General features: G+C 39.7%; 1 protein-coding gene across 3 annotated transcripts in view; it reads right to left on the reverse strand.

Moving 5' to 3' along the window:
- The window catches only part of alcama (activated leukocyte cell adhesion molecule a), a 70,064-nt gene that overhangs the window by 26,289 nt on the left and 16,095 nt on the right, over positions 1-27,680 (reverse strand). For all 3 annotated transcript variants that reach the window (XM_076161209.1, XM_076161207.1, XM_076161208.1), the window contains exons 2-3: positions 3,112-3,218; positions 577-796 (exon numbers count right to left, since the gene is read on the reverse strand). In XM_076161209.1, the coding sequence (XP_076017324.1) occupies positions 577-796; positions 3,112-3,218 (327 nt within the window). The remainder of the gene's footprint in view (positions 1-576; positions 797-3,111; positions 3,219-27,680) is intronic.

A 27,680-nucleotide genomic window follows, 5' to 3' on the forward strand; every position in this document is an offset into this window, starting at 1 on the left:
TCCATTCATTCAGAACCATATTAACTTAAGCATGAGTAGAAACAATGAGGGACATCCGGTTTGGACAACATAGTAAATTTAGGTGCAATTATACCTAAGCTGTTTGTTAGTAAAATGCCTCAACATGCTACCCATAAATCACTAAATTGGCATTACAAATGTAGTCATTAATCTCAGGATAATTAGACAGTGTTAATGATTTTCTGTAAATAATATGTGAGGGACTTCTCGGAAAAAGGAACTGGACTATTTACACAAAATGGATTGGAAAACCTTGAGAAATAAAAGTTTAGTCAGTCTGCGTTATAGTGTGAATTTGAAGGGGAATCAATTGTGAATCAGGCAATTTCATTTGTCATTAAAAAAAGATCATGTTAAAATATCAAACAAATTCATAAAATGAGTATCTACAGCATTCTAACCTGTTACTGGGCATAAATTGACGGAATGGCAATTGATAGTGAAACTGATGGTAATATTGACCTTTGAGAATCCTACATTAAAGACATTACATTTTAATTAATCGTGTCAATCGCATTTATTTTGAATATTGTCTTCATATTATATGCGTCTTACTGTAAACAAGTACAGGGACGGGATACTCCATGAGGTTGGCTGCTGACACTGCCATGCAGGTGAAGGTCTTTTGGTCGTTCAGTGTGGCCTCGCTGATGAGAAGGCTGTAGTTGTCAGCGATTTGAACCCGCTGAGCAAAGTCGTCTATGGCCAGAACAGTGGTGTCACTTTTGTGGGCCTGTTTAACCAGCAGATCCCCTGCAGAGCCGTCATCTGTCTCCTAAAGGGAGAAAAGTCATTAAAATCATTTAATCATGCTTAAAATTTCAGACCTAATTCCACATAATTACAATTTATTAAACAGAGATGTACTGAGGTGTAACAATCAATGATGCAGCCATAAATCTGTCATTTCCAATATTTAAATGTTAGATTTGGTAATACCATAAAATATACATTAAGGGCATACAGAGGAAAGTCACTGTATAATGCAATATTAGGTGCTATTAACTGCTGCTCATAATTAATCTCATTTGTGTCTAATTACACTGAGGATTATGAGAATCCATAATTAACCTGCAGTAAAAATCAAAACTGTATGAAATGGATGACAATTATGAACTAGTGCAAAGTCTAATTATTTTGCTGGATGTTCCATCTAGGAGTCAGGCTTTAAAATGTGTCTGATTTTAGCAAGGAGCTTTACTCGATTACTCAGTGCCTGCTTGCACAGAAGGCAGAGGCATTTGATGACTTATTGTCTGACTCACACTACAAGGTAGTGTTTAGATAATCAGTCTGTTATTGTAGCAGTCCTATGTGTATTTGGAGTGTAAGTATGTACATTGGCATACATTTAGCTGTGGCTATACTGCACACAGTACAAAGAATCTCTGGAAGGTGCTGCAGGCAAATCTATAATGAATAATTAAGCAGAATGAAGACACTTCTGCACACTTACCCCCGTGCAGACTTTGCATTTATTTGCTTTCAGCTTCTACAGCAGTGTTCTCAATGGGAATATCAAATATAACCCTATGTGTGAATTCCAAATAAGTGTTAGATGATACTATATCAGTATTTGTATAAAACTACATTAACATACATATATTAAAATGATTTAGTTTTAACTTGTTGTGGATAAAACACCTAAAGGGTGTTTTATCTACAACCTATTGTTTTGCAGAAATGTCTATTTGCTGCTCTTCCTTGTGAGGAAATTCTTGGATATTGTATATAGGATCTCTGAATTATACATTTTTAGACAGCAAACTCACTTGTTTGCAGAAGATGTCTGTTGTGATAGAGAACTCAGGAGAGGTTGTTCTTCTAAAAAACCCACTTACACAGAAACTTGTGCTAACCTTGAAGTATTTTGTAAATGTGTTTGCAAAGTAACTATTTCTTTAAACAATCTGAACAATTCTGGGCTGTATCTTTGGCCCTATCTATTTGGTATTGCTTAATTTTCTATGCATTTAAAATTTTATTTACCCGTCACAAAACGTGAAGTGGGACCACAATTGGGACGACAATATATTGAATTTGTAAAGGATTGAAGTAAGTCTTAAATAGAAATAAATGTCCACCATTTGTAATCAGAAACTGTTTTTGTGTACTGCACTGGAGTCCTGCAGCCACTTCCACCACCAACTCAGCACACCACTGCCTACCTGCCCTGAACCTAAAGCAGTCGGTATTTGGGATATAAGTACATTTTCTAGATTTACACAGACTGTACTGTGTTCAACAAGGGTTAGGATTTTACTGGAAAATAAAGAAACTTCTAATAGGTTTCTGCAAAGATGTTATCCCCTCCAGTGTATGGTGAATGTTACAGGGGCTCAGTACAAGCATCATGAATTACCACATGTATTTCTGAGATGAATAATATCATAATGAAGCACTTGCATTTGCTCTCCTCAGACTGCTCTCTTGGAAAAGTTTCTTTCACTTTTGTGTTAACAGACAGGGAATCAACATTGGAAATAAATTTGCATGTTCAACAACCTTGTGCCAGTATGGCATTTAATGCTCCCGACAACCAATGATCATTTATTCATGATCCTGCTCACCTTTGTTGTCTTTGTTGTTTTGTATTTATTTTTTTACTTCTGAATTACTCAATACTTTTTCCACCCCTTTTGTGCATGATACAACTTTTCACAGTAGACACTTCAACTAGTGTAACACAGGTGTAAGTGATAACGTTAATACTGGCTGCGTTCCATTCAGGCATACCAGGGTTCTGACGTTGTTACTGCTGGCTCACTGAAGCACCAAAAAGGAACACACCTATCATTAATGATATTGAGTTATCTGTTTTCCATACATTAAATTCTTAAGTAGAACATTTTCAAATTGAGAGAAAACACATCGGTCCTGTTTGACAATGATGTGCTTATTCTAGATTGTCATACTATATTCAAACTGCATATTCATCATGCTTTGAAGAGGGTACTTGGCTAAAACCTTGGCTGTTCAATGTAAAAACTTTGATTCTTATTTTATTCATTATTCTGTGGAAAATGTCACACTCCATCACAAGTACCAATTAACTTCATAGACAGCTTTTGTGGGTCAGTATTTACTTACATATTTCCACTTGATGAACATTAGATCCTCCATTGGTGGAGCTCCTTCGTTGCATGGTATCACAATGGTTTCTCCATACAGGCCAATCACTGTGTCTACAGCCCACACTGAAACACACACAGAAATAAATCTATTATTAATATTGTTAATATTATTTCATGACCCACTTGCAGTCAGGTTTAATAATCAATGTAGCTAGGGTATGCAGATACTCTCCATGTGGATAGTCTGAAGATAAAGAAGCAAATAGGCAAAATGTTCACAAAATTCCAACTAGACTTTCATTGAGGCTTTTTATTCACTGCTTTTGTGCATATTCTGCACACAGAAAAGGGAGTCCAACAACAGTGATAATTGCAACAAAAGGCTATTCAAATCTTTCAGGTACGATTCACAGATTAGTATAAACCCTGATGCCTTAGGTCGTCTGTATCAGTACTTTTGATCACTGTTGTGGCCAGAGAACACAAGAACAGAAAGAGTATATATGGAAAATGCTCTCTCTTATCCTGATTCCCCAACTTTACAGTGCAGAAGACTATGTTTATAATGAGCAGCTCCTCCCATTTAGACATGTCTAAAAATGTCTGGTCGTGAAAAAGGGCACTGTTGAAAAATGTAAATAAAGCCCCACCACACTACATTGTCACGCAGAATGCCACGGCACCACATTTCAAGCATGCCTTCCATTAAGGTCAATGACAGAGGAGGGCAGAGTCAAGCTTGGCAGGTCAAGCTTAGCGCTCCTTGTACTATCCAATGCCAACGTAACACAATATCCTTTCTCCACAAAACTGAGAGGGCACTGAGGTGGAGTAGTTGCTATGGAGGCACAGCCCAATCATTTATACTGTGGGAGGATGGAGAAAAGGGGGTGGAGAGAAGATGGATGGACAGAGGGACGCTGAGGTCTTCACGCTCCAGCTCTTTCTCTTTGAGCTTTCAGCTAAACAGGCTGAACAAGAAGCAGTTCAGATTCTGGTCATTCCAAAGTGGTGAGGCCACAAAGTGCACAAGAGCAGCTGCTGACTAAAGTGGAATTAAAGCCTGTTGCTCAATTGAGGCCTTGTGCTCTTCCTTTGATACTTCCTGGGCTCTTTGTTGAGTTGTTTTAGTATCAAAACGTTTAGTTACAACAGTTCAACAATAAGAGTTGTGATGCTAATTGGGAAATAATCAAGCAAAGTAATCACAATCTCATTAATAACTACACTCAATTCTTTAATTAAAATGCATATGTTTTTCATTTATCAACCAGAGTAAAAGTCATTAGTCTCTTACTTTTCTGATTTCCATTAATTAGCATTTTACTTTTCTTTGGAACACATAAGCATAAATACATGATAAATGGATTAAATTGGATCTTTTCAGCGTGGACGATTTGCTGGTGTATCTTCAAAGTTAAGGAAAAGAAGATGCATAGCTCTTCATTATGTAGTCATTCACACCAGTTGTACCACTTAATTCTTGTACATACTGTAAGGCATTCAGGCCAAAAACTGTTCCCGCTCTTTTTTCACAGAGAAAAATGCATTTACAATTTTTAGTATGAAGCCTTGAAATAAAGTAAGAGAATGAATAACATTGAAGTACAAAGATTTCCTCTAGCAGTCTCAATATACAGTATGTGGTGAAAATATGAAATGTATTTTTAAAAAAAACAAGTGTGACAAACCTCTCAGGAAGGCCTCTTCTTTTGATTAAAATTTGTTAGGGAGCTTGTTGTGTTGCTACTCGATTACTCAAGTATCAATCTAATCTAAAATGGTCCTAGAATCGTACAAATATGTGTGTAGGAGTACAAAATATTGTGTAACTAAGTAGGTACTTTGTTGTAACCCTCGCATTGTGGAAAATCCAATCATACACAGAAAACGGTGCAGTGACTGTGCCTTATTACTGTTGATGTGATTGATTGTTCTGTTATCTGGATTAATCACAATTATTGTATTACAAATCCTGTGACAGTGCCCACTTGCTAGAATAACTAATTATTGTTTTTACATTTTAATTCTGTTTAGTGATGAGTCATTGCCAGCCAGCATATTGTGTAAAAATGTATGAATAAATGACCTTGCAGAAACACAAACCTTCATTGGTGCTTCATTCATAGAAGTCACACACAAAGCTGTAATTGTAGTTGTAATGAAGGAGACTGTGAACAAAGCTGTGCTTTGTTTTGTTCTGGTTACGAATCATACAAGTCTAATGGGAATTCTGCTGAAAGAGGAAGCTAATTTCATCAGCTATAAAAACATACAAATTTATGGAAGAAGTAAACAAACTGTCTCACCAATTTCAGCTGGATGGCCAATTATGAAAATGTATGTGGCAGAAACTTCAAAACATGGAAGAATTAAGCATATGTAAAAAATGTCCTCTCTAGTTTTGGGAACTATCAGGCAGCTTGATTTGTTTTCCTGTCTGGCTTGTTTTTGCTGGATTTCTCGCTGATGTTAAGTTGATATTTCAGTGTCAGCCCACAGACGATCAAAAAGAAAAGCAGCGCTTAATCTCCTCACAACATTAATGAGCAAGGCTTTGTGAGACGTTTTCATCAAATACTAAGACAGGTTAATAAAGTCTGTCAGTACTTATCATGACTGGCATTATCCCAAATGTTAGAAAATGACAAGGACAGTGAGGTGTCTGAATCAATGTCTGCCACAAGATCCAGTCCAAGAGTTGGAGCTGGATTTGTGCTTCTGATTTTTGAATTTAATTGACTATGAGCCAATTCACAGCCTGAGATCTTCAGGCTAGACTCCCGAAAATTGACTGTATGTTTTAGTTGTTGTTTTGCTGAATCAAACCAAGGGGAACTGATTGACAGCAATTGTTATAAGCCTCTCTGTAGTGCTGACTGATCAATCATGGCATTCTACGGTTGGTGACTACTAAAGTTGATACGGCCATCTGGGAAACTTGAGAGTTTGCAGCTGTTTCACATAGTCAAGCTACTATGTACTACTATGCCAAGAGTTGGCTGCATTACTGGCCAGCAAAAAACTACTATTGCTGCTATAAACTAGAATTGCCATGGTTACCAGACAAGATGACATGTCGCTAAATGGACTGCATATACAAACACATATGATATGGTAGTTCCACAGCGCTGTGGGAAGATATTGGAGGATGAACCAAGATAATTCCAAAGCAAGGGCTCCTGTTCCCATACAAAATATGAACAAATATCCATGTGGGCTCGATCTTAGCAAAGAGTAGGCAAGAAAGGTACACCTAAACTTATTTATACCTTCTGCCAACATCTCTATATGTATTTGGACTGAAGGGAGAACCAGAGCACTCACAGGAAAACATGCTAACTCTTTTCACAAAGGCACCAGTCGAATTCAAACCATGGCCCTTACTTTGTAGCAATCATGCCTAACACATGAGCCACTATGCCAGCCCATGGTGGACAAATGGTAAAGAAACATGAAGTGATCACTCACTTTGTGCATAGCTTGATCAGACTTTTCTGCCACATTGTGTTGGTGTGATGACATCGAGCTTCCTTTCATGTGTTCCTGATTGAAAGCACTTTGCAAGAGTTTGGAATCAAGCTGCAGCGACCAACAACCCGCCTGTTCTAAATCTCACTGCAGCTCTGATGTATTGCTGATACCAATACATAGGATTGATGTACTGATGCTATCAATTCCCAGGATAGCTAAGGGGAAAGACTATAATTTATTTTTGTCAATATGATCTTGCTTGCTACAACCCATCCATCATCCAGTACTGATCAACAAAGGAGCAATCAGGGAGCCGGGAGCTGATTATACCTGAGCATTGTTCAAAAAGGTGGATAAAAAGTAACAGCACAATAGTTTCTCCATGGTGATTAAGGACTGAAATAACAACTGGGAAAGTTTAGAGGAAATGTGTGTGGCCTACCACAGTGGTTTTCAAATTACAGCTTTTGACCTGCTGGTATGTGGGCTGTAGTCTGAAGTTGACATAAATCCAACTCTTGGTTTCTTTCCGTGTCATTTTATTACAAAGTTTCAGTGGTAGTCTGAATCAAGGCTGAGTCAGGGCCATCAAAATCTTCCAAGCAATAGATTAGTTAAATTTCAGCAATTAATTCTTGAAATGTCCCTCATTAATGCAGTATTGATTGCAGCTCGGAGGGGTAAATGAAGCAGTCCATTGCTGTCTATCTTCCTATCATTGAAGAATGATTCCCCAGGTATATTTTGATCAGATTTCACAGAGTTCCAGAGCCAGTGAGAACACCATGTGTAGTTACTGACTGCAGTTTGTCCAGGGTTTATATTACTAAAAATAAATACTCCCTACTTCCCATCATGTGTATACACCCTGCTCCCTCTCCTCTCCCCAAAATGCATTGCATGAAAAGCTACTCTGATTTATTTATTTACGAGTGCTTTCACAGTGCAAACTTTCTAGTGGGTAGAAGTGTTTAGTGGATAATGTAATTCCTGTCATGAGCCCTGCCACAAACTTTTGAAATCTCTTTACCCAAGTCTGCTCAGGATTTCATACACCCCCCAGGACTTTTTTGCCAAGCTTGGTAACAGCCTTACACAAACAAAAGCCCGCAACCCTCTCTGTCCTGGAGGCAGAGGTTCTGTTTGCTCTGGCAGCTTAAACACAATTGCTCTTATCTCACGATCATCCAACACCCGGACAATGTGTTCCAGGGGAGATGAAAACAGGCGTTTATGGGGGTCTACCTATCCAGCTTTCATAACTACAAAACCACTTCAACATACACTGCAAAGTTGGTCGTTTTGATATATTTTCATGGAGTGTTTGCACTTGTTTGTTAGAATTTCAAAATGTACCAGTCACCAAAGCAGGATTTTTTATCAAACAAGAAAGGATTTGTGGAAATGAAAAGGGAATGTGAATTTCAAATGACAGGGAAACTTGGACGCTTTATTCTACAAGAGCTATTGAATATAATTCATTGAACAAAGTCAATCAAACTCAGGGACTTTCCTTTGTTGAAGAACAAGGAACCCGGACCCATTTTGGGTCTTAAAGATTTCAGTACTTTCTGAGTTATTGCTGGTGGATGGATCTTACAGAAACAAAGATCACTGATTGGTCATTTTCAAGCTTGCCCCAGCTGAAAACGGCAGATATCAACATTCTCCTGAATTGAATCGGAGAAAGAGAAGTTACAGTCTAAACTAGAAAGAAAGCAACAGCTCACATGCAGGAATGCGTGTCAAATGGAAAGCACTCAAGGCAAGATACCGTACATGAAAAAATGGAACTGGTGGCAATGATGATGAAATTCCTTTGTTTATGAGAAGATCAAGCCTAAATATTCCCATAACATAATTTAATGGAAATAGAAATGTCTGTTCTGTTTTGTTTTGTGCAAATGTGTAATGGAAACTTGACTCCTTGCTCCAATTTTCATTATCTGCATGGTGCTTGAAGCGTGGTAGTAATGCAAGCAAGGAAAAATGGTTACTAATTTATTTATGAACCCCAAAAGCACAGTTACTTTCTGCTGAGCCTAACCTGAAACACTAATCATTTGCCAATATTATCACAACACAGTTTTAGCAACAATGATACCTGAGGGGTAGTTCTCCTGTCATATGCAGCAGAAGACTGAGCGAGGCACACGAGATTAGGCAAATTATTGTCATTGTTGTCACAAAGACTTGCTCGTGCCATAATTCACAACAGTCAGCTTCGTCTAACAAGTCAAACTATTATCTAGACGAGGGTTGTGCGTGTAGCAGCATATAGCCTCAAACCATGCCAGCTAACAGCTGTCACAGAGAAATGTGACTCCTTGAATCAGGCAAGCTTCCAAATCAAACTAAAACTGTGACTACCCCCCCACCCCAACCATCACCTCTATCCTCAGAAGAAAAAAAAAGTCAAGGGAGTGTGGTGGATTTAAAGGTGAGTGACAATGTGGAGCATTACTGTGGCAGATACATCCCTCATCACCTTTAATGTTGTGAGTAAACACAAGGCTCAGCCTCTACCTGTGCTGAGCAGATGTGGAATGTGTCAGCTTCAGAACAAACCAACTGTGTTTTGTGGTTTTGCGTGCGTGTGTGTGTGTGTGTGTATGTGTATGACAAAGTGTGAGGAGTTTTTGTGTCAACACAACTTCCCATGTCCATAAACTATGGTATTTACACATTCCTTATACACACTCAGTCTCATTTATCAACTAGTCCTTTCATATGTAATGTCTGGGCATTCGTGTATAAAATTATCATTTTTCTCTCTCTGACTTCTTGCCAACACCTGGAAAACATTTGCATGTCTGCAGTTGCTTTGATACCTCAAAAGTTAGAGGGTAAGAGCTCATTCAGGCAGGGAGTTGATTAACATGCATTAGCATAACAATATGGCCACTTGTCTTCCTTCTGGAAAATGATGGGAGAAGCTTGCCATGGCATGATGGCTGATGGGTGGACCAATGCTTACAGAGCAGTGCAATTAATGTAAACGCTGTGATGGCTGGTACCAAATTAGTGTCCCCAAATGCCCCAAGGGAAGAAGTATGAGGGATTTTATGAGGACAGTCAAAAAAAATGTTCATTTCAGCCACAGCACATTATGTAGTTACATTTTCACTGAGGCCACAGCATAATGAGAGATGATTGAAACCATCATCACACAAGAAAACAGCATGGTTTTGCATTTCCAGCTGAGCACGTAATGCCTTGACACAGACTAACAGCAGTGCGGATGAAGTAGTAATGGTCTGTTGTACTGCACTTCCTACAGAGAATGTCAAAGTTTGTTTCCGAAGTATATGAAAAGTTGCAGGGAATTAGAATTACAAATACATTACTTATACAATGATGGAATTGTTCAACAACTTTGGATAGATTCATCAATGACATTTACCTCCAGTGACTGGTATAAGACAACAGTGACTGAAATTTAATGAAAGACTTTCTATCTGCAGTCACAGGTAGGTTTTTTTTTAAGAAAATCCTCTAGCAATCAAGAAGTAAAGCTGAAGTGTTAAAAGTGGAAAGAAAATTGTGATTTGTGTTTCCAGGTATGTGAAAAAAAAAGGTTAGTGTGAGTGGGCAGTGAGGGAAACAAGAACGAACACAATAATATATAATAAACTATCACAGAACGACTTCTGAACATAAACACAAAACTACACAGCTCTCCACAGAACTCCACATGTGTGTGAGTGTTTTCTGGCTGTGTATGAGCACCTATCTGCATGAGTCATCAAACGCGCTTCTGCCAAGGTAGTGATCAAAGGTAGACTGCTGGCTGGCTAAAAATGGCGGCCTGGTAGCGGGAAAGCTCCTGATCCAGCTGTCTGTTGACTCTGTGTGTGTCATCACTATATGTAGGCAGGGGGTGATGTTTATACTTCACCCACACAATATCTGGTACTAGATAGGTACCACAGATGTCCCTGTGACAGACTGTGGACCGCCTTCCCACCCTGCATAAACATGTTTCCTGAAGGGGCTGCTGTGGGGTACAGCAACAAGATATGAAATTCAGTGCCTGGTTACAGAAAAAAGCTTACAGTTTTTCAAGTTTTCTTTGCATAAAACGAGTTTCAAGAGGACGAATTCTTCATTATAAACTAACAGGCAAAAATATAAGGTTAAATAAGTTCTCAGTTTTACAAATTGCAGTATTTAGGTGTGCAGAGGTCACATGCAAAGCAAAGAGAAAAGCTCAATATGCTTTATCGCCTTTCACTGTTGAGTGAAACTGTATCCATCAGAATCCATCTGTGTCTCCATCTGGTCACATTGATATCAATCTGCTGTGCTCTATGGAACACTCAAGGACCTTCAAATTTTAATCGCTGGGTCACCTGTGACACTGCGTGATCGGTCCTGACTCTCACAATTAGGTATGAACTTGCTCATCTGTTTAAAGAAAAATGTGCATGTCCCCCATACACACTCCACATAACAGAGGGTCTTTTTGTGACGTGAGCTACGGCTGCCTTCTCCATAAGTCGAACAAATCTCCATGGCAATACGGACTTTGCGAGTAATCAATTTTCAAGTTGTGAGTTGAGTCCCGTGTATATCTCTTAGCCTTAGTTTCCAATACATATCTACAGGGAAACTAATTGCATTGGATCGCTATCTCTGCCGTACCAAGTCTAAATGTTCTGTGAAAAATCAATGAGGCTCAATTAGACATGGCCCAAGTAGGGGTCTCACATAGAACTAATGAAATCCTTAGTCAAGCGAAACAGCATCATTAGCAAAAGTGAGGAACAGTTTTGATCACACTGTGTCTTAAGTTGTAAGTGTTGAAGTCTTAGTGTTTAATTGTTTAAGACTAACAGTCAATACAACTTTGTAAGGATATGTACGCACAGTTATATGTTATTAGATGAAAGTGTCAGCTTAAAAGTAAAAGTTTTCTTTTCTCCTCATTTTAATGCTCAATGCATTTACATGTACATGTACATGACATTAAAAATGTATTTAAAAGGTCATGTACCATAATCAAACTAAAATAAGTATAAATCAACGTCAGGGTAACAAACTTTGTAATTTGATTCTAAGTTGATTTACTTTAAGCATGTTAATCCTCCAGTCCAACATGGTGGCTAAGTGGTTAGTATTGTCCTCTCGCTGCAAGGAACATCTTGGCCTTGACTATGACTCAGCTCAGCCACAGAAGGAGCAGCGATTTCAAATCAGGTCTGGCTGGATGAGTGCCTGACTTGCCTGCACATGAGCAGTAGGGAGATAATGCGTTTTCAGGCAATGTCTTGTGGACGGGTGGGTTCTTTAGTAGGCTATGAAAAAGCGAGCACGGACGATGAAGGGGTTCACACTGAAACTGAGTTTTCAAGCAGTGCCTTTACAAAACTTCATTGACCAGTTAAAAATCTTTAAGATGTTAACAAATATGTTAAATTAGTATTAGCATTAGTCTATACCTTACCTCTCACTACTTTCCCCCCACGACCCTAAACAGGATAAGTGGTTATATAGAACGAAGTGTGTTAGCATTCTGTGCATGCATTTCCTCACCTAGCATTATTCTTTCCCAGTGGCTTAGAAAGTTATAGGTGTTTAGGTATCAAACACTTATTAATACTTTAAACGTTACATAGTGAGCTCACATAGAAATGCTACATATTCATACACAATTTGGTTAAACTTATGAAATGGAGAAGAGGAAAGAGCAAAAACAGGCGATGGAAAAAGGAAACAGAGTGCGCAAACAAATGAAAGATGAAGAGTTTAATGTAAATGGATAAATTGTTGGAATGCAGCTGAATCTCTAATTCCAGGGTTTTAGTGTTCTGGGCAGCAGAGTACTAAACAAAAACAAATTGCTGCCTGTACGGTGGATTGCTGTGGGAGGGTATTGACTGGATGAGAGCCATGCAACGTCAGTGGTCTACACTCTCTACCTCACCATCAACACAGTAGGGAAAATTACCAGCTGGCAATTCTTCTAGCCACACATAATGGTCCTCACCTAGTGGAGATGCAGCCGTGCAACTCTCCTCGCCAATAATAAAAATGAAAGCTGTAATCTTATTTCAGGGGATGTAATTGAAAACAAGCCAGCATGCTGGGGCCAGGAAGTGTAAGTGAGCAGATGGTAATTAGCTCCAGCATCATCCATGGATCAGATTAAGGCAGGGCTCCAGCACATTAACGCTGTGTCAGCTAGGGAAGATGTTTTGATCCTGCGGTTTACATTTTAATTTGAGCATTTCAGAAAAGGACTGCCTTTCCCTCTGTAAATACAAATCCTCCTTTTAGCATTTTACTTTCAAAACCCTTTGATGTCTCAAATACGTATCCACTCCTGAGAGAAACAGTGTAGCATATTGATAAAATGTTAAAAGCATGTGTTCTGTGACAGGGGTCGAGATGAAATTATCCTTACCAAGGTCAAACACAAATGGAGCGAAGGCATATTTGATTATGGTTGTGAAAAACCAAAGCAGAAGAGCAATACAGAATCTGACCTAATGAACTCATTTGTAATCCTGATTTTTCAAGTTCCAGATCAAGATGCTAGATGTTTCCATCCGTGTTAAAACGTCAGAGATTTGGGTGACTCAGAGATAATTGATGGATACAGTGTCAGCACTTAAAGAAGACAGGCTTGTACCATCTGTAGGGTCCCTCACCCCAATGTAAAACTAAACCTTAGGTGGCCTGCAGCCAAGCTGTTAGGGTCAATGCCAGTAACGGATTGGGTTGCTGGCACTTAACAGATAATTTGTCGCCAGCATAAACGGCAATCAAGAAGCCATACGAACATCGATGTACATGTCAATAGCTGCCAGCTGGACCATCTGTAACAATCTGAGGTGAAGCTAAAGGGAATATATTTAAGTTGTAGCGTTAACTAAAGTGTCGCGTATACCTCTTAGACAGTCTCACATTACTAACCCTCGTTTATTTTAATGCCTTATGCGATACACCAAATGATCCGTTTTGGTTGCCGGGCAGATGTCTATCTAGCTTTGTATTGAGAGTTCATCGTAATAACAAATAAACAACTTTGCGTTTATGTTTGCAAAAATGAAACAAATCTTCAATCGATAATGCTACACCGTTTGTTTCTATATCCGCACATAACCACCAGAAAAAAAAACTGTTTGTTACTGAATGTGAAAGCCATGTTTGCGCTTTCTATCAGGCAGGTCTTTGTCCTCCAAAATCTCTGACACAAATATCCCTCATATCATTTAACAGAATTGTTAAATGACACACAGCTTTCAGTAAATGGTTTAGGCAAACAGCCACATTAAAGCCTGTTAGTCTACTCAGGATTTAAGCTGACTATACTCGGGTATAATGGATTTTACTGTTTGTTTGTTTTGAGGTTGCTGTATAGCTGAAGTGTTATTAACACTTATACATGTTTTCCAATCAATAGGACAATCAGCCTGCAGACACAACAGGGCCCCTGATTGTTTGCTGGTAAGAACTGCTACAATAATTTGAGTTCATTTAGCCGCTTTATCACACAAACAAAAACCAATGTGCATGCCACTGTGACAAAGCCACATCCCAGATGACCCTGTCAGTATTTAGAATTCTACCTCGGAGAAAAATGTGTTCCTTTAGGCTAAACAGTGGCCTTTAGGCTGTTGTGGAAATACCACGGGACTTACTTGTTTAAGGTAGACACTCTCTTCAAGCTGTTTGGTGGGGGACCTCTAGCCACCAAGTACAGAGGCTCAAGAACCATCCGTGTTTAAAAAAGCTTTTGTTATGGTCCAAAAATGTGTGCTCGAGGAGCTTCAGATGTTTCGGAATGCTTGTAAAATCATTAAAACATAGCTGAAGAAAATGAGATTCCAAGCTCATATTAGCAGCACAAAAGAATCACAAGAGACCCATTTGATGCTATTTTTGCTCATTTCTGCAGGGATCAACAAAGTGTGAAGGCAAGGTCCCACAAGACATTAGCACATCTCCAGTTCGCCTCTGGGACAACACAGCTACAACACAAGAAATGAATATGTGACCTCTGCTCATATACTTCTAATAAACTCGTGCTTTAAAACTAGCAGGGTGTGGCAGAAGTTGAATTGCAATACCTGCCTGTAGGCTGTATTCAGTTCAGTTTGTGCAGAGGCCAGACAACCCCCCGACTCATCTGTTCTTGCCCTTACTTGTCTCACAAATCTTTTACTCTATTTCACACAGCGAGAGAGTTCACTGCATTCCAGCTCAGGCTATAAACATAGGAGCCACTTTCTGGTTTGGACACGTCTCAGCAGCTAAAACTGACAGTTAAAGCTTTAAACCTACATCAATTAATGCAAAAACATTCTCAATGAAAAAGTAAGGCCAATATATCCTTTTTGTTGACAGTGGAATATTAAGTGCAATATACTCTGCAAGTAAGTACACCTGCTAGCTAGCTGAGCCCATGCAGTGCAAAAATACACTTTGTTTACCTTTGCATTATTCAAATCTGTCCCAGTGCTGCCATTACAAAGAAATCCATAAGGTTCTCCTTTGGCAAGATAGCTCAGGTTTTACAAGATGCTGGGCGGAGGACCAGAAATCTGGTTGATATGTAGTTGCCACCAGGATATAAAGATGAGGCACAAGCCTTGGGAGTGCAGAGGTCATGACAGGCCTGGTGTTTCCCAGTGGATTCCTCCACTTTCTGACAATTCTGACATTGTTTGCATACTACCTATGGCAAAAATTGATGCAGACAGGTTTTATTAAGGCAGCATTTAGTGCATTCACGCCGTCCCCTTTCTGTCTCATGCACACATAGATACACAGTTTTGCAAACAACGTCAAAACACACCTCCTTAAAACACACTCAAGGATTTACAGGAGCAGAATTTACAGCAGTGCTCGCCTCTATCATTTCCCACTAAATGCACTCCCCAAAGATTAGTGGGTCTAAATCTAACTGACCTGCACATGGACTCCATTTGCTGCAGTGTTAATAAAAACTTTCACTTTAAAAGAGAGTAGGGCTGTGAATGGGCCAGAGAGGAAAAGGAAGTATGTAGAACTTCTAATGGGCCAATGTAGTGGATAGTTAGTTGTTAGTTGTATTTTAACATATACACTAAATTCTCTTCAGCAAACCAAAACCTCTTATTCTAGAAAATTATTTTCTCTTTTTACTTACATGTTAATACTTAAATTTATATTTCACCCTCATGTCATAAGGGTCAGTTTCTGTGCCCTCTACAGCCACAAAGGCCTTCACACAATTTTGAACAGTCACATTCTGGAGAGTGCTCCTCAATGACCAAATAACTGAATTTGATGCATAGGTTTCTGGTGCAGATCACCTCTCCTCCCTCCTATATATATATCTCTCTCTATATACAAAGATATATGTTGAATAAAGATAAGAGACAATGCAATACCTATTCCCATAACAGGAGGCACATTGGTGCAGAGTGGAAGGACGGTATAAAGGGAGTATCCCACATCATTACTCCTCCCATATCATAAAAGCACATGAGAAATGGATAAGGATGGAACAAAAGGTACCTTGAATATGAGATGTTCTGTTTCGTATTATATTATATCATATTTACATATATTCATATTAGCTAGGTTTGTGTATATTCCTACTTACACTTTCTTCTCTCTCTCTCGCTCTTTCATTCCACTTGGACTTGAATATTATGAGGTAGAAAAATGTGTTTGAACCCTTTAATGAATGGAGTGGAGGCTGGGCTGACCCGCAGTGCCTGAAATAAGCCCTATAGTATATGTCCGGTCTGCAGGATAAGTGCACTCTAAGCAGGTCTGAGGAACAACAGGGCCTCAGAGGATTGCTATTGGGAGGACAATGTCTAGAGGAAGTAGGCTGCAGTAATGGCATGTCCCTGGGGAGGGAGAGATCACCAGCATTTACTGGTCCTAAATGGCTACCTCCATCTCCCATTCTTCTCTCCATCCATCCCTCACTAAGATAGACCATCAGTGACACATCACTGGCTAGAGCAGCTTTTTCTGCCTGATCATTATGGATCATTATAGACCAGGCTAATTAGCAGTTGTTGGTCTCTAGCTAAGACCAACAGCTCCCATCAAATACACACATTTGCCATTTTACTTGCTATGATAAAGTTAGGTGCTCTAGAAAACAAAGCAAAAAGAAACGCTTCTTGAAACTTGCTCCCCAACTTTGGAGTATAATTCACATCATTAAAAGGCTAAATTCACTTTTTTAGGCCCCTTTAGTTGACTTATGCAACATCTAACACATATTTGTGCTATCAAGAATTATGCTTGAATATTTTTGGTATGTACTGCATTATCTGAGTCCTGGAGTGTGCCTGTTGCCAGGAGAACGTCTTGACCTCCTTTATAAGAAACTGCTGTGAGCATTTGACAAATCATATCTGGCAAATGCTTTTTTTGGGATGAATCACGGCTAATCTTGTATATTTCTATTGTGCGCAAGAATGACTTGTGCATTTGACTGCACCTTCACTCAGCAGTCTGAGCACTGCTTCAATCTATCTTGGTCCAACATGACAGACAGCTCTGCCTCCTTATAAGAAATGCATAGAAAATAAAAATTTGTAGCAACTCCAAAAATAGATGGTTAAATTGATGACACCTGACTAACTTATGACATTTACCACTGCTGCCATGGAAAAGAATTTGAATAATGTAATACAATGTAATATTTGAGAATCAGAGACGGTTATGCAAGTGCAACAACTGAATTTTAGTAACAATACACAGCTCCTCTATGCTACAAGGCATTGTAAGGCATATCATGTCTGAAAACAAATTATTTACACATAATGTGACTTCATTAACATTTAAAATGGCTGCTTTATTGAATTTATTAATCTAGAGCCTAAAGAGCAATGATGATACAAATTCTTCAAAGACAATGTACCACTGATTCACAACATGTACTGATACAACCTTGTGTAAGAGCAGATGCAGTCATGCGTGAATGCACACACACACACCATAACACTTTCATAGACCCCATGACAAGAGTTCAAGAGTTCATTTGTTCAGCCGCACACACAGCATGAAAAACATGCGACCCGCAGCACCTCCAGCAGTGATGGAAAACAGAAATGTGAAGATCAATACTTTCCTTTAAAGTGTTCAAAGATCAGATGCTGCAGATAACAGCACTTATCACTAATGGCTGATTTGAAGTGCACTGCGAGGCATTTCATGTAGATTATGTGCCTATTAGAAGCACAGATGACCCTTTCTCACAGTTCAGCAATCAAGCACACATCAAAGTATTATATTTCGTTCTGTATCGGGTCATTACACTGTAACTGTCCCATAAAAAACAACAGTCCCTACACTGTATAATACAACACTGACTGAAAAAGTTATCATTAACTCACAATGGGCTTGTACTGTAATAATGTCTCATAAGGCCCTGGGAGCAACATTTCCAATTCAATCGGTAACAAAGCAGACTTGGCGGTGGTTGACAGCAGTGCAGAATTCACATTCTTATGCCCCGTATTGCTCTGCCTCCTTTTTCCAACCACAGCAGGAAGTAAAGACAAAAATCCAATGTCTGAGAAAGAGCAAGCGAAAGAAAAAGTGAGTGAATCAGCATCAGTGTACAATTAAGACTGCCACACGCTGCATGGGGAGGTTGCCAGATGGCTCGCCTATCAAGTGGCCTTGAGAATCGAATCCACAAGCCACGTTCCCACAGTTAATGTGCAAAAAAGATCCAAAAATTGAGATAGGCCTTAGATTTAGATGAAAATGAAGGAATGTGGTGAAGCCTTGACTTGATCAACATCAGCAACAAAAACACCTCCCCTAAGGGTGAGCTCAAACATGGCTTTACAAACGTAGGCCCTGTTTTTTTCTCTTTGCAGATGTGTGCACCTCATCTGGACTCTTGACTGGACATTAAGTTGTTTCTGTGAGAAGTGAAACAGCTCGCTCCCTGCAGCTACTGTGGAAGATTCTCCCAGCACTCTGCAGGTGTTACAGCGCAGCCCTATCATTACCAGCCTGCCTCTGACCCTCCCGCCTTCTTTTGTCCACCCCCCCCCCCCCCCGGACTCCTCCGTCTCTCCTGCCGTTTCAAACCAAGTTTTAAAGCCTGAATAAGGGCTTTGATCCAGCCCTAATCCCATAACCTTGTGCTTGAGAATGTTACAGTTGAAAGCAACTGACTGACAGTTCATAATCCCCTTCTTTTGCATGCTCTAACACACACACACACATACACACAAAGACACACACATTTTAGTACCTGCCTTGTCCTCGCCTCTATTAATCAAAATCAAAAGTCCAGTAGAAAACAAAAAGGCTTTTCTTCACTATGGAGCTGAAAGGCAGTTGGACAGCCAAACGAGGTGGGACGAAGGCAGCGATAAGGCAGGGCTCATTGTGTTTGCCTTGGCCAGGTCCGGGAAAGTAGACCTGACTCACTGCACTGGCACACGGTGCTGAGTTAGCACTCCCCTGGGCCTAACCTCGACAGCGCTATCTTGACGCACATATCAGTGCATAAACACACACATATTTCATAATTCATGCGAGTGTTGGGGAGTGTGAGGGGAAAGACACACAGGGCTTTTCTAATCTTAAATTCCTCAAATTGCAAAAAATACATTTTGAGGCATGGAAATAGCTAAATTTCAGACATTCTAAGAATCACTCTTGTCAGCCTGTTCTAAAGATGAGGGCGGAGCTGTATCTAGTGTATGTAGAGATTATATTATTTGACCTTCAGTCATTGTGATGCACTTTATAGCATGTAAAATAACAATTATTGTTAACATTTTGTGAATTTGTTTGATTAGACACGTTATGATACAATTTGATTGAAATCTAGTGAAATATAAAATGGATTTCAAGGGTCCTACGTTGACATCAAATGATATTGACGACACTGATATGATGATGTGCTGAGGAATTTTTGGATCCTATTCATGAGAAAGAAATACAACATTACCTGCAACAACACTGCTACTGTTGAGATTAACACAAATGTGTTTCATCACCTGAATATTGAATCTCGAACAAAGTGTTGTGAAGGACTTGTGATTTGATATTGTGACTGAGATTTGATTAAAAAGGGCTAGCCAGACGTACTAGATGGACATACTCTGTCCTTATTCAGATGCAGAGATCACATAGCAATTCATAGTCTAAAAGAGGCTTTAGAGATGAGGCACCCTTAGGATATATGTGTATGTAAAAGTGTTTTGTTTCTCACTCAGAACAGTGTAACAGCAGAGATAAGTATGAGGCTGGACTGACATGGAAAACAAAGAATGCCAAAGAGAATCTAAAAAGGCTTGACCTTGATGGTACATTCAGGCAGTAATGTCCCAAAAAAAGCCAGCACTCCCTGCTACAAATCATCCGGCCCGACACCACAGGATTCTAAACTATGACACAACAACAGGACTGGAGGCCACGGATGTTTTGAGTGTTTTCAGCCCTCCATCAGCTACTATTGTTTGAGATTAAATTCCACACATTCCCAAAAGACCCTGCCCACTTCTTAAAAACCTTTCTCAAAACGCTGAATACATTTACCTTGTATAATGTCCTAAACTATGACTTCTACATTTGTACCTGAAAATAACTACCCCTGGACACATGCTTGGCATGTTGCTGCTGTCCAATATCATTTTAAAACCTTAATTCGTCATAAAAAACCTTGTTGTTGCAGACATTCTAACCTCTATTTATTTACTGCTGGACATAGCAGATAACAGCTTCCTTTCAAAGAGAAAAATATCGTATTTCATAGTTAAAGTCTTCCTGTCCTTTGTTGTCACTTGATTAGATCTACCCAATATAAAATTTCTCATGTGTAAAACTTTCCATGAAATTGTTTTTAGTTAACATTTTGCCTCTCGATGTCTTTACAATAACACACACACATATGCACACATTAAAATAGTTATGTTTTACCTAAGTAGATATTTACAGCAGTACTTAAACTTCAACTTCGGCAAAGAAAAACCCTCTCTGCTTGCGTAGGCTGCAACACTATTTTCTCTCCTGTGGTATTAGTCTGTTATCAAGTTTCCCAACTCTCTCTTGCTTGAGGAAATAAGAGATGTAAAAGAAAAAAAAAAGTAGGAAATGGCCCTTCACCATTCTACCCGAGCTGGAAACTTGTGCACAGCATTGCCTATGCAAACACAGACAATGCACACATACACATGCACTGAGAAAGGAGATAAAGTGTGGAACAGGTGGCAGAGAGCAAAACAGTCCCCTCTTTTCCTCCCTCTCTCTGTTTCTCTGTCCTTCCAAATGGACACCACAGGTCAAGAGAGGTCAAACAAACTCTTTCCACTGCTTCTGAAGTCCCTCCATAGCGGGGGGTGGGGGGGTGGGGTAGGGGGGGACTGGTAGGGGTTTGCTTTTGGAACCTTCTTCCTGACAGCTGCTTTTGTCATCACAACGCTTACCTGGGACTGCACACACACTGATCCAGATATGGATCTTAACGGCCTCTCTCTCCCTCTCCCCCGATGGAAAAAAACCCCCCAACTTACTGCTTTCATGCTCATCTCTCCTTATTCGCCACGTGCATCTACTGAGGAATGCAGACCACTCTGAGGTCTACGGGGGTCGGCTATTTATATTTCCACCATGACAGAGAGAAAAAGAGATTGATTAAGGGACACCCGTGGGTTTAGCAGAGACTGAGCAGACGGTGAATGTGATTAAAATCCAATTGACTTCAGCGCAGTGCGGTAGGAGCAAGACAATGTGACTCCTTCCACAAGAAGGGGGAGACATTGGAAGAAACAGAACCAGGTCATGTGGAAACCAAAAGTCACTAAATTGAAAAGATGAACATGGAAAACCGATTTTATGATCTGGGCTTCTGGGAAAATGCTGGGGTTAAATAGAAAATAAGTGTTTCTACAACTTTATAGTTCCAAAGTCATGCCAAACACAGAGGCAGATTAATTGAGTTTGCTGCTTATGTATGTACAAACATATGTTCTTTTTAAGACCACCACTATCATTTGGTGCATTCCTACAGCTCAATATTTTTGCTTTGCTTGTCTTTCCTGCACATTTAGCTTTTGCTATCATTTCAAGTTTGTGACTTACTGTACGCTCCTTTATTGAATGAGGTCTGGTTTTGTTTGGAAGTACCCGGCACCCTCATCAATCTTTGGGAAAATCATTTTCAAAGACTATCTGCTATTATTCAGCCGATATTAAACAACAGCTCTGGCACTGACACACAAAAACATCCACAGAAGGACTTTTGCACAGTTTTTACTCTTACTTATTCTTTGTGGGAGTGGAGTTGTTGATGCTGTGGTTTTAGTGGCTCAGAGAGACCACTGTTGTTAAATCACATGAAAATGTGCATGTCACTGGCTACAGATTTTGAGTTTTGGAATGAGCTGACTCATAGCTGATCACTGAGGGAAAAACCTCAATGAATTTTGAGAACAAAGAGCTCCAGCTCATTTTGATGATGTTGAGAACCTCAATCCCGCACTAGTTTTCCTTCTGCCTCTCTCAGGGGACTACATGTTATTGCTGCTCTCCTTCCAACGTGAAACACACACACTTCAAATAAACATCCTGATCAGCTGCACCTTGGCCTCTATGTGGCCCTGTGTGGTGCCCTGCAGTAGGAGGTGGGGATGGAAAAGGCACATACCCTTGAGAATTGACACTAATTCATTCTAGATGGGAAAATGGCCTTTTCTACTTCAGTAGGCTATCGAGGCACCAGTGTGTCTGGAGACAAATACAGGGCTCATCAGTGGGAATAGACACAAACCGAAGACGCTCTTGTTACAAAAAACCCCTGAGTACCTTTCATTACTTGCTAACCATCTAATTTGCCAAAAACAATCGGTACTGTTAGCGTTTACGTTCTGAGATCGGCGGACAATTTGACAGACGAGTATAACAATTACAACACACAGGGAAAGTTTGACCTTCAGCAGATGCCCTGTCGTTATGTGTTTGCTTGCATGCTTAAGGAGGGCACTTGGTGGTTCAGGAAGGTGAATTGCTCAATTGTCTACTCACCAGAGGTCCATTACAAGAACCAAAGTGAGCCAGCTTGTGGCAGCTCTCCATGTTTATCAGAGTGGATAATAATGGACACGGCCTGTGAAGTGATGCTCCCCAGAAATTGCTTGAAAAAAATGTCCCATCAGTGGCCAAATGCTGAGACACTCTGAGCTTTGGCTGATATGGTAAGGAGGTGGAGAGAGAGAGACTAAACAGAGCTTTGAATGGCCGCTTTATCATGAGGTGGCCTGTAGATGGTTATCTACAGATGGCAAGTCTACCCCAGGAACCCAATCATCCCACAAAAACAGCCTTATCTGGGGACCATGTAGATATCAAGAGGATTAAGGTTGTGTTATCTATCAAACACCATGGCAACGCTTTTCTAAAAGCGAGACGGATGCTTAAAAAGTGCTGCGTAAGAATGTTTGTGGGTGGGTGACATTTAAGAGGAAAACCAGAAAACCAGAAAAAGCAGTATCTGTGCGTGGGGGTGGGTTTGAGGATTGGTGGGTTTAAGTTTTCGGCTTATGTATTGGGACAAAAAAGGCATGAGGCAGACTGTAGGTCTTGAAGGACTTTTTCCATCTAGTAATATCTCCCCTAGAAGTAGTACTGTGTGACCCCATTTGATTTTAAAAGTAATTATGGCATGAAGAGAGTACGGTGTGACACAGGGTTGGTTTGGGTTGAGTGTTCCTGGTGATTAACATTCAAAATTACACCATCAGCTCAGCCTTTTGCCCCATCTCAGCTTCTAAACATGACTACAGGGTGGAAATTCTGCACATGACCTCCTGGTCATGAACCAAAAGGTGACAGCACACTCCCCAGGCTCTGTGACAGGAATTTCAATCAAGTCAAAACTAACAAGACACGAGCATATTATGTAAAATAAAATGCCTCATTAAACTGAACCGTAATAGTGACATTTTGACTTTTTTTCACAAATGCAATTATTCTGGCAGCAGATAAACTTGTATTATCATATGTACTAAGAGGTCAATGAGGTTTAAGTGATTCAAGAGGCAGAATACACTTTTGTTTTGCTATGATGTTGAGGGCTCTTAACTGAATGTGAAACTGACTGACTCACTGTTCAAACAGACTGCCTTCTCCACTGTCTATGCTAATTAGTTATCTCAAACAAAGCTGTGATCAGAGAGGTGTGCAGTTTATTATGGATCAAATGTGGCTTGATGTGAAGTCAGCAGATAAGGTATTTAACAAGAAACAGGACAAAAATGTTTAAGATTCTTCACCATAGTGCAGATCAGGGATATTCCGAGCCAATTCCGAGCATCAATATTGAGGCTGATCACAGCATTCTTTAATGGATGGCTATCGGGTATAGAAAGCGCCGTTAAACCACTGAATCCTGTGTACTGCATGCTACAACAGTTCTTTTAAGAGATTGTACAGCGCAGGTAGTGTGGTGTGTGTGTGCAAATGCAAGATTGTACTGCATGTGTGCGTAGCAGGTGCCTCCGCAGAGCAGCATTTGGGAAGCAGGAAGGGGAAAATTACAGGAGGAAATTGTGAAAGTACAATAGCAGTTTCTGTTTTGGCCTGGGACGTAAAATGCTACTAATGCACAAACAGTTAAGAGTTCACAAGGCTTTGGTACCAGATGCTGAACTGGAGAATGGCTGTTAACCTACAAATGGCTAATAATTTGCCCTTTGCTGGCATATGACTCCAAACCCGAAAGAGGAGGCAGGAAAGGTTACAAGCAACTGACCATTAAATGCAAAATGTGTAAGATAGGTACAACTCAGAAAGAAGTACACATCAGCTATATTATTCTACTTATTATATTTAGAGTAATATCAAAGGAATCAGACGGGGACATTCAAATACAATACATATAATGTCTAGACATATACACGGTCGCCCATTAAGTTGGAATAAACAATTATTCCAACCTTATGGGCAACAGTACATACATATATACACTATTGCCCATAAAGTTGGAATCACAAATCATTCCAACTTTATGGGCGACAGTGTAGCAGAGCATACAGATTAAACATATGCATAGACAGGGGTCACATTTATGGTGTAATTAACAAACGTGCTACTAATACCACTGCACTGCACTGCAAACGTGTTTGGCATACTTTCAACAGTTACAATCCAGAAGACGATGTCATCGATACTGCTATACAATGAATTTGCAGAAGGGCTGATTTCTAGATAATGAAAGACTGGATTCACATTCGCAAGAAAAGCCAAATCAGAAGAGCGTTAGGCCTTGGTGGAGGTTGAGTTCGGTTGAGGCTCTATTAATCTAACAGTGCTGCATGTGTTTTGCTTCCAGATCACTGCTCATATTTAGCATGCTTACTATAAGAGAAAATGAAGGAAGGAAACCATTTACATTGTCACTGTTCTGTCATCTGCTCACTGACCATAACTCGATTGTACAGATGTAAAAGTGTATGCATAAACTCATCCTGTGTCTGAAATGGGTCAAAGGCCAGACAATGCAGCTACTAGCTGCAGGGGATAAGGGTGTTTAGACACATGACATGTAAGATGTGACAGAGTAGTGACTACAATTACACGTGCTGTATGGCAGGAATGCAGCAGCGCACGTTGATCAGGTTTGTTGCTCTATGACTTAAAGAGGAAACAATGACAGGAAATCAACTGCAGTGCTGAGAGCAACCTGTGTCTGGCTGAAAAGATGGTTCCTCAAGGTGATGGCACCAATTTATACAATGCCAGCAGCAGATTTAGAGGAAATTAATAATTTCCTCAGGAACAATTTGACAGACAGAGGGTGATTTAAGGACTCTGTGTTGGCTGCTCATGATAGTTTGTTGTGGGCGGAATTGAGTGAATGATGATGATGAATTGGTTTGTACAGGAAACAATCGAGTACAGTTATCAAAAAATAAAAGACAACAGCCAAACAGATCTTAACAGGCCTAAACAGCTCTCTAATCGTTTATTAACTGTAGAACATTACCATTTCCAGGGTACCATATAAAACTGATCACGTGTGCATTAGATCATATTTCTAACTTTCTCAGTCGTTATGTGCTTCATTTCCTCCTTCCCTTTCCCACTCTTTCCCACTTCTTTCTCTGTGCCTAATACAAATTATTTTCTTCTGTCCCTATTATTTTTAACCTTTTATTCCTTCCAGTTTCCTCTATCAAAGGTAAAACATATTATTTATAATGCCTCTAACTAGACTAACTGAACAGGAGAACTCACACAGTTAACACAGTTATGACATTGGTGAGATTTGCTCAGTTTTGATCTCATCTATGTGTTTCTGCATCCCTCTAGTATTTTATACATCCTGAGATTCTAAAATCACTGCTGAACTACTGCTCAACACATTGATCCCGTTTGTTCACTGGTCTGCAGCTGTCCTTCAGTCATGCAGCAAAGTGAATGCAAAAGGACTAGAATGTGAAATGAAGATGCTCCCACAAGTGCCCTGTCACAGAGGGCATGTGTGGCCCCGCATGCAGGTCAAGTATTTTCTCTCGGTATGCTCTCATAGAATAGGTAGCTGTGTCCCTGGACTACAAAAGAGCGTAAAAAATAAAAAGGAACCACAGCCCAGGTTTATGATCTTACATATAAGCTGCCACTAAAAGTTTGAACAAGCAGCGAGGCTCTGATACTCAGGTACTCACTTGTGAGGCCGGATGATTAAATAGTTTATCCACCAGTGCAGAAACACAGTACTTTTAAAATGTTCAGGTTCGGGAAAAACACAGCCGAGAAATCAAAGAATATGTAGTACAATATCCCATTGCTTCATAGACACAGTTGCCTTAGCGCCCATAGTGATGGACAGCTAAAACTAATTGTAGAAGGATATGTTTAGTGAACGGTTTTCTCCGTAGTTTGTGGGCAAAGTCTAAAATTAACTTTCTGCCTCACTGACTTTGAGGCAGTAAAATAAAAAATAAAAATCATCGTACCTGCCAAAATACTGTAGCTTCTGCTATTCAGTACAATTTCATGCAAGTCATGTTTCTTGCAAGGCAGACAACAGAAAAGCATAATATTAGTATGAAGAAATTTAAATGCTGATAATATTAGTAGAATAACGATGTATAACTTGCAGCCAATCATGAGTCACTCTAAAGCTCAACTTTGATTTGATTGGCTGGCAGCCTGGTTGTCATGTGTCAATAACAGTGTCTAGGTGGAATTCTTGCTGTTTGAATACAATACTTTAAAGACAAGGTCGATAGAGATAATTGTGTTGTTCTATTGAGGATGTCCCAGTGCTGTTCTGTTTGAAGTGGGAAAACATATATAATAGAAAGAGAAAAAGAATTGCTGATCCAAATGAGCCTTCGGTTGTAACTGTTTCCTCTCATCTCATATGTAGAGCCTATAGTCAATATACAAAAACTGCAGATGTTTACAAGATTAGTACAAGTATCCAGATAATTTAGATAGAGAGACTATAAAAACACAACGTTGAATAAATGTGTAATCTATCTTTGATTTTGGGAAGGAGTCATACCTCTCCAAGTTAAAGGGGTACAATTCATATAAAGCCAATGGTCAAAGTCAAAGGTGAGTTGCAAGTCTACTATGATAACGTCGAGTCTCAAGTCGGCAATATTTGACATGAAGTTGTGCCGAGCAAGTTATACCACTCAAGTCCATTTAAATTGATATCATAACAAATATACCATTTATTTTTGTTATCACTGAGTTGTCAAATGACGGAATGATTTTCAATCACAACAAGCCTAATATAGCATTGAATCAATGTAATGGTGTGAACATTTGGAAATATTGCCTTCTGGTCTGTCTTTGTACTTTCTGTTTTGTAGCATGTCTTTTTCCATTTCAGGGAATTATGAAAATGTGCTCTGCCATGAGAAATCGCCTCAAAGACCAAAGCCAATTTCAGCAAAATGTCCCATGGAGCAAAGATTGGTACTAATTATTCATTAAACATGTGTTTTGACACTGGAGGTGCAGTCCATTCCCATTGGAAGTTCCTTCACATCATGGATGAGCTTGTCTTCTAGGGAGGATTTGGAATTGTGCCCTTAGCCACTTAACTAGGGTTTTTTTTTTTCTTTCATCAGTCTCCTAAGACCTGTACAAGTTTTGACTTGACCAAATATGTAT

Source organism: Genypterus blacodes, unplaced genomic scaffold, assembly GCF_046128005.1.
Source record: "Genypterus blacodes isolate CSIRO-AG114 ecotype Tasmania unplaced genomic scaffold, CSIRO-AGI_Gbla_v1 ptg000111l_1, whole genome shotgun sequence".
NCBI classification, from domain to species: domain Eukaryota; kingdom Metazoa; phylum Chordata; class Actinopteri; order Ophidiiformes; family Ophidiidae; genus Genypterus; species Genypterus blacodes.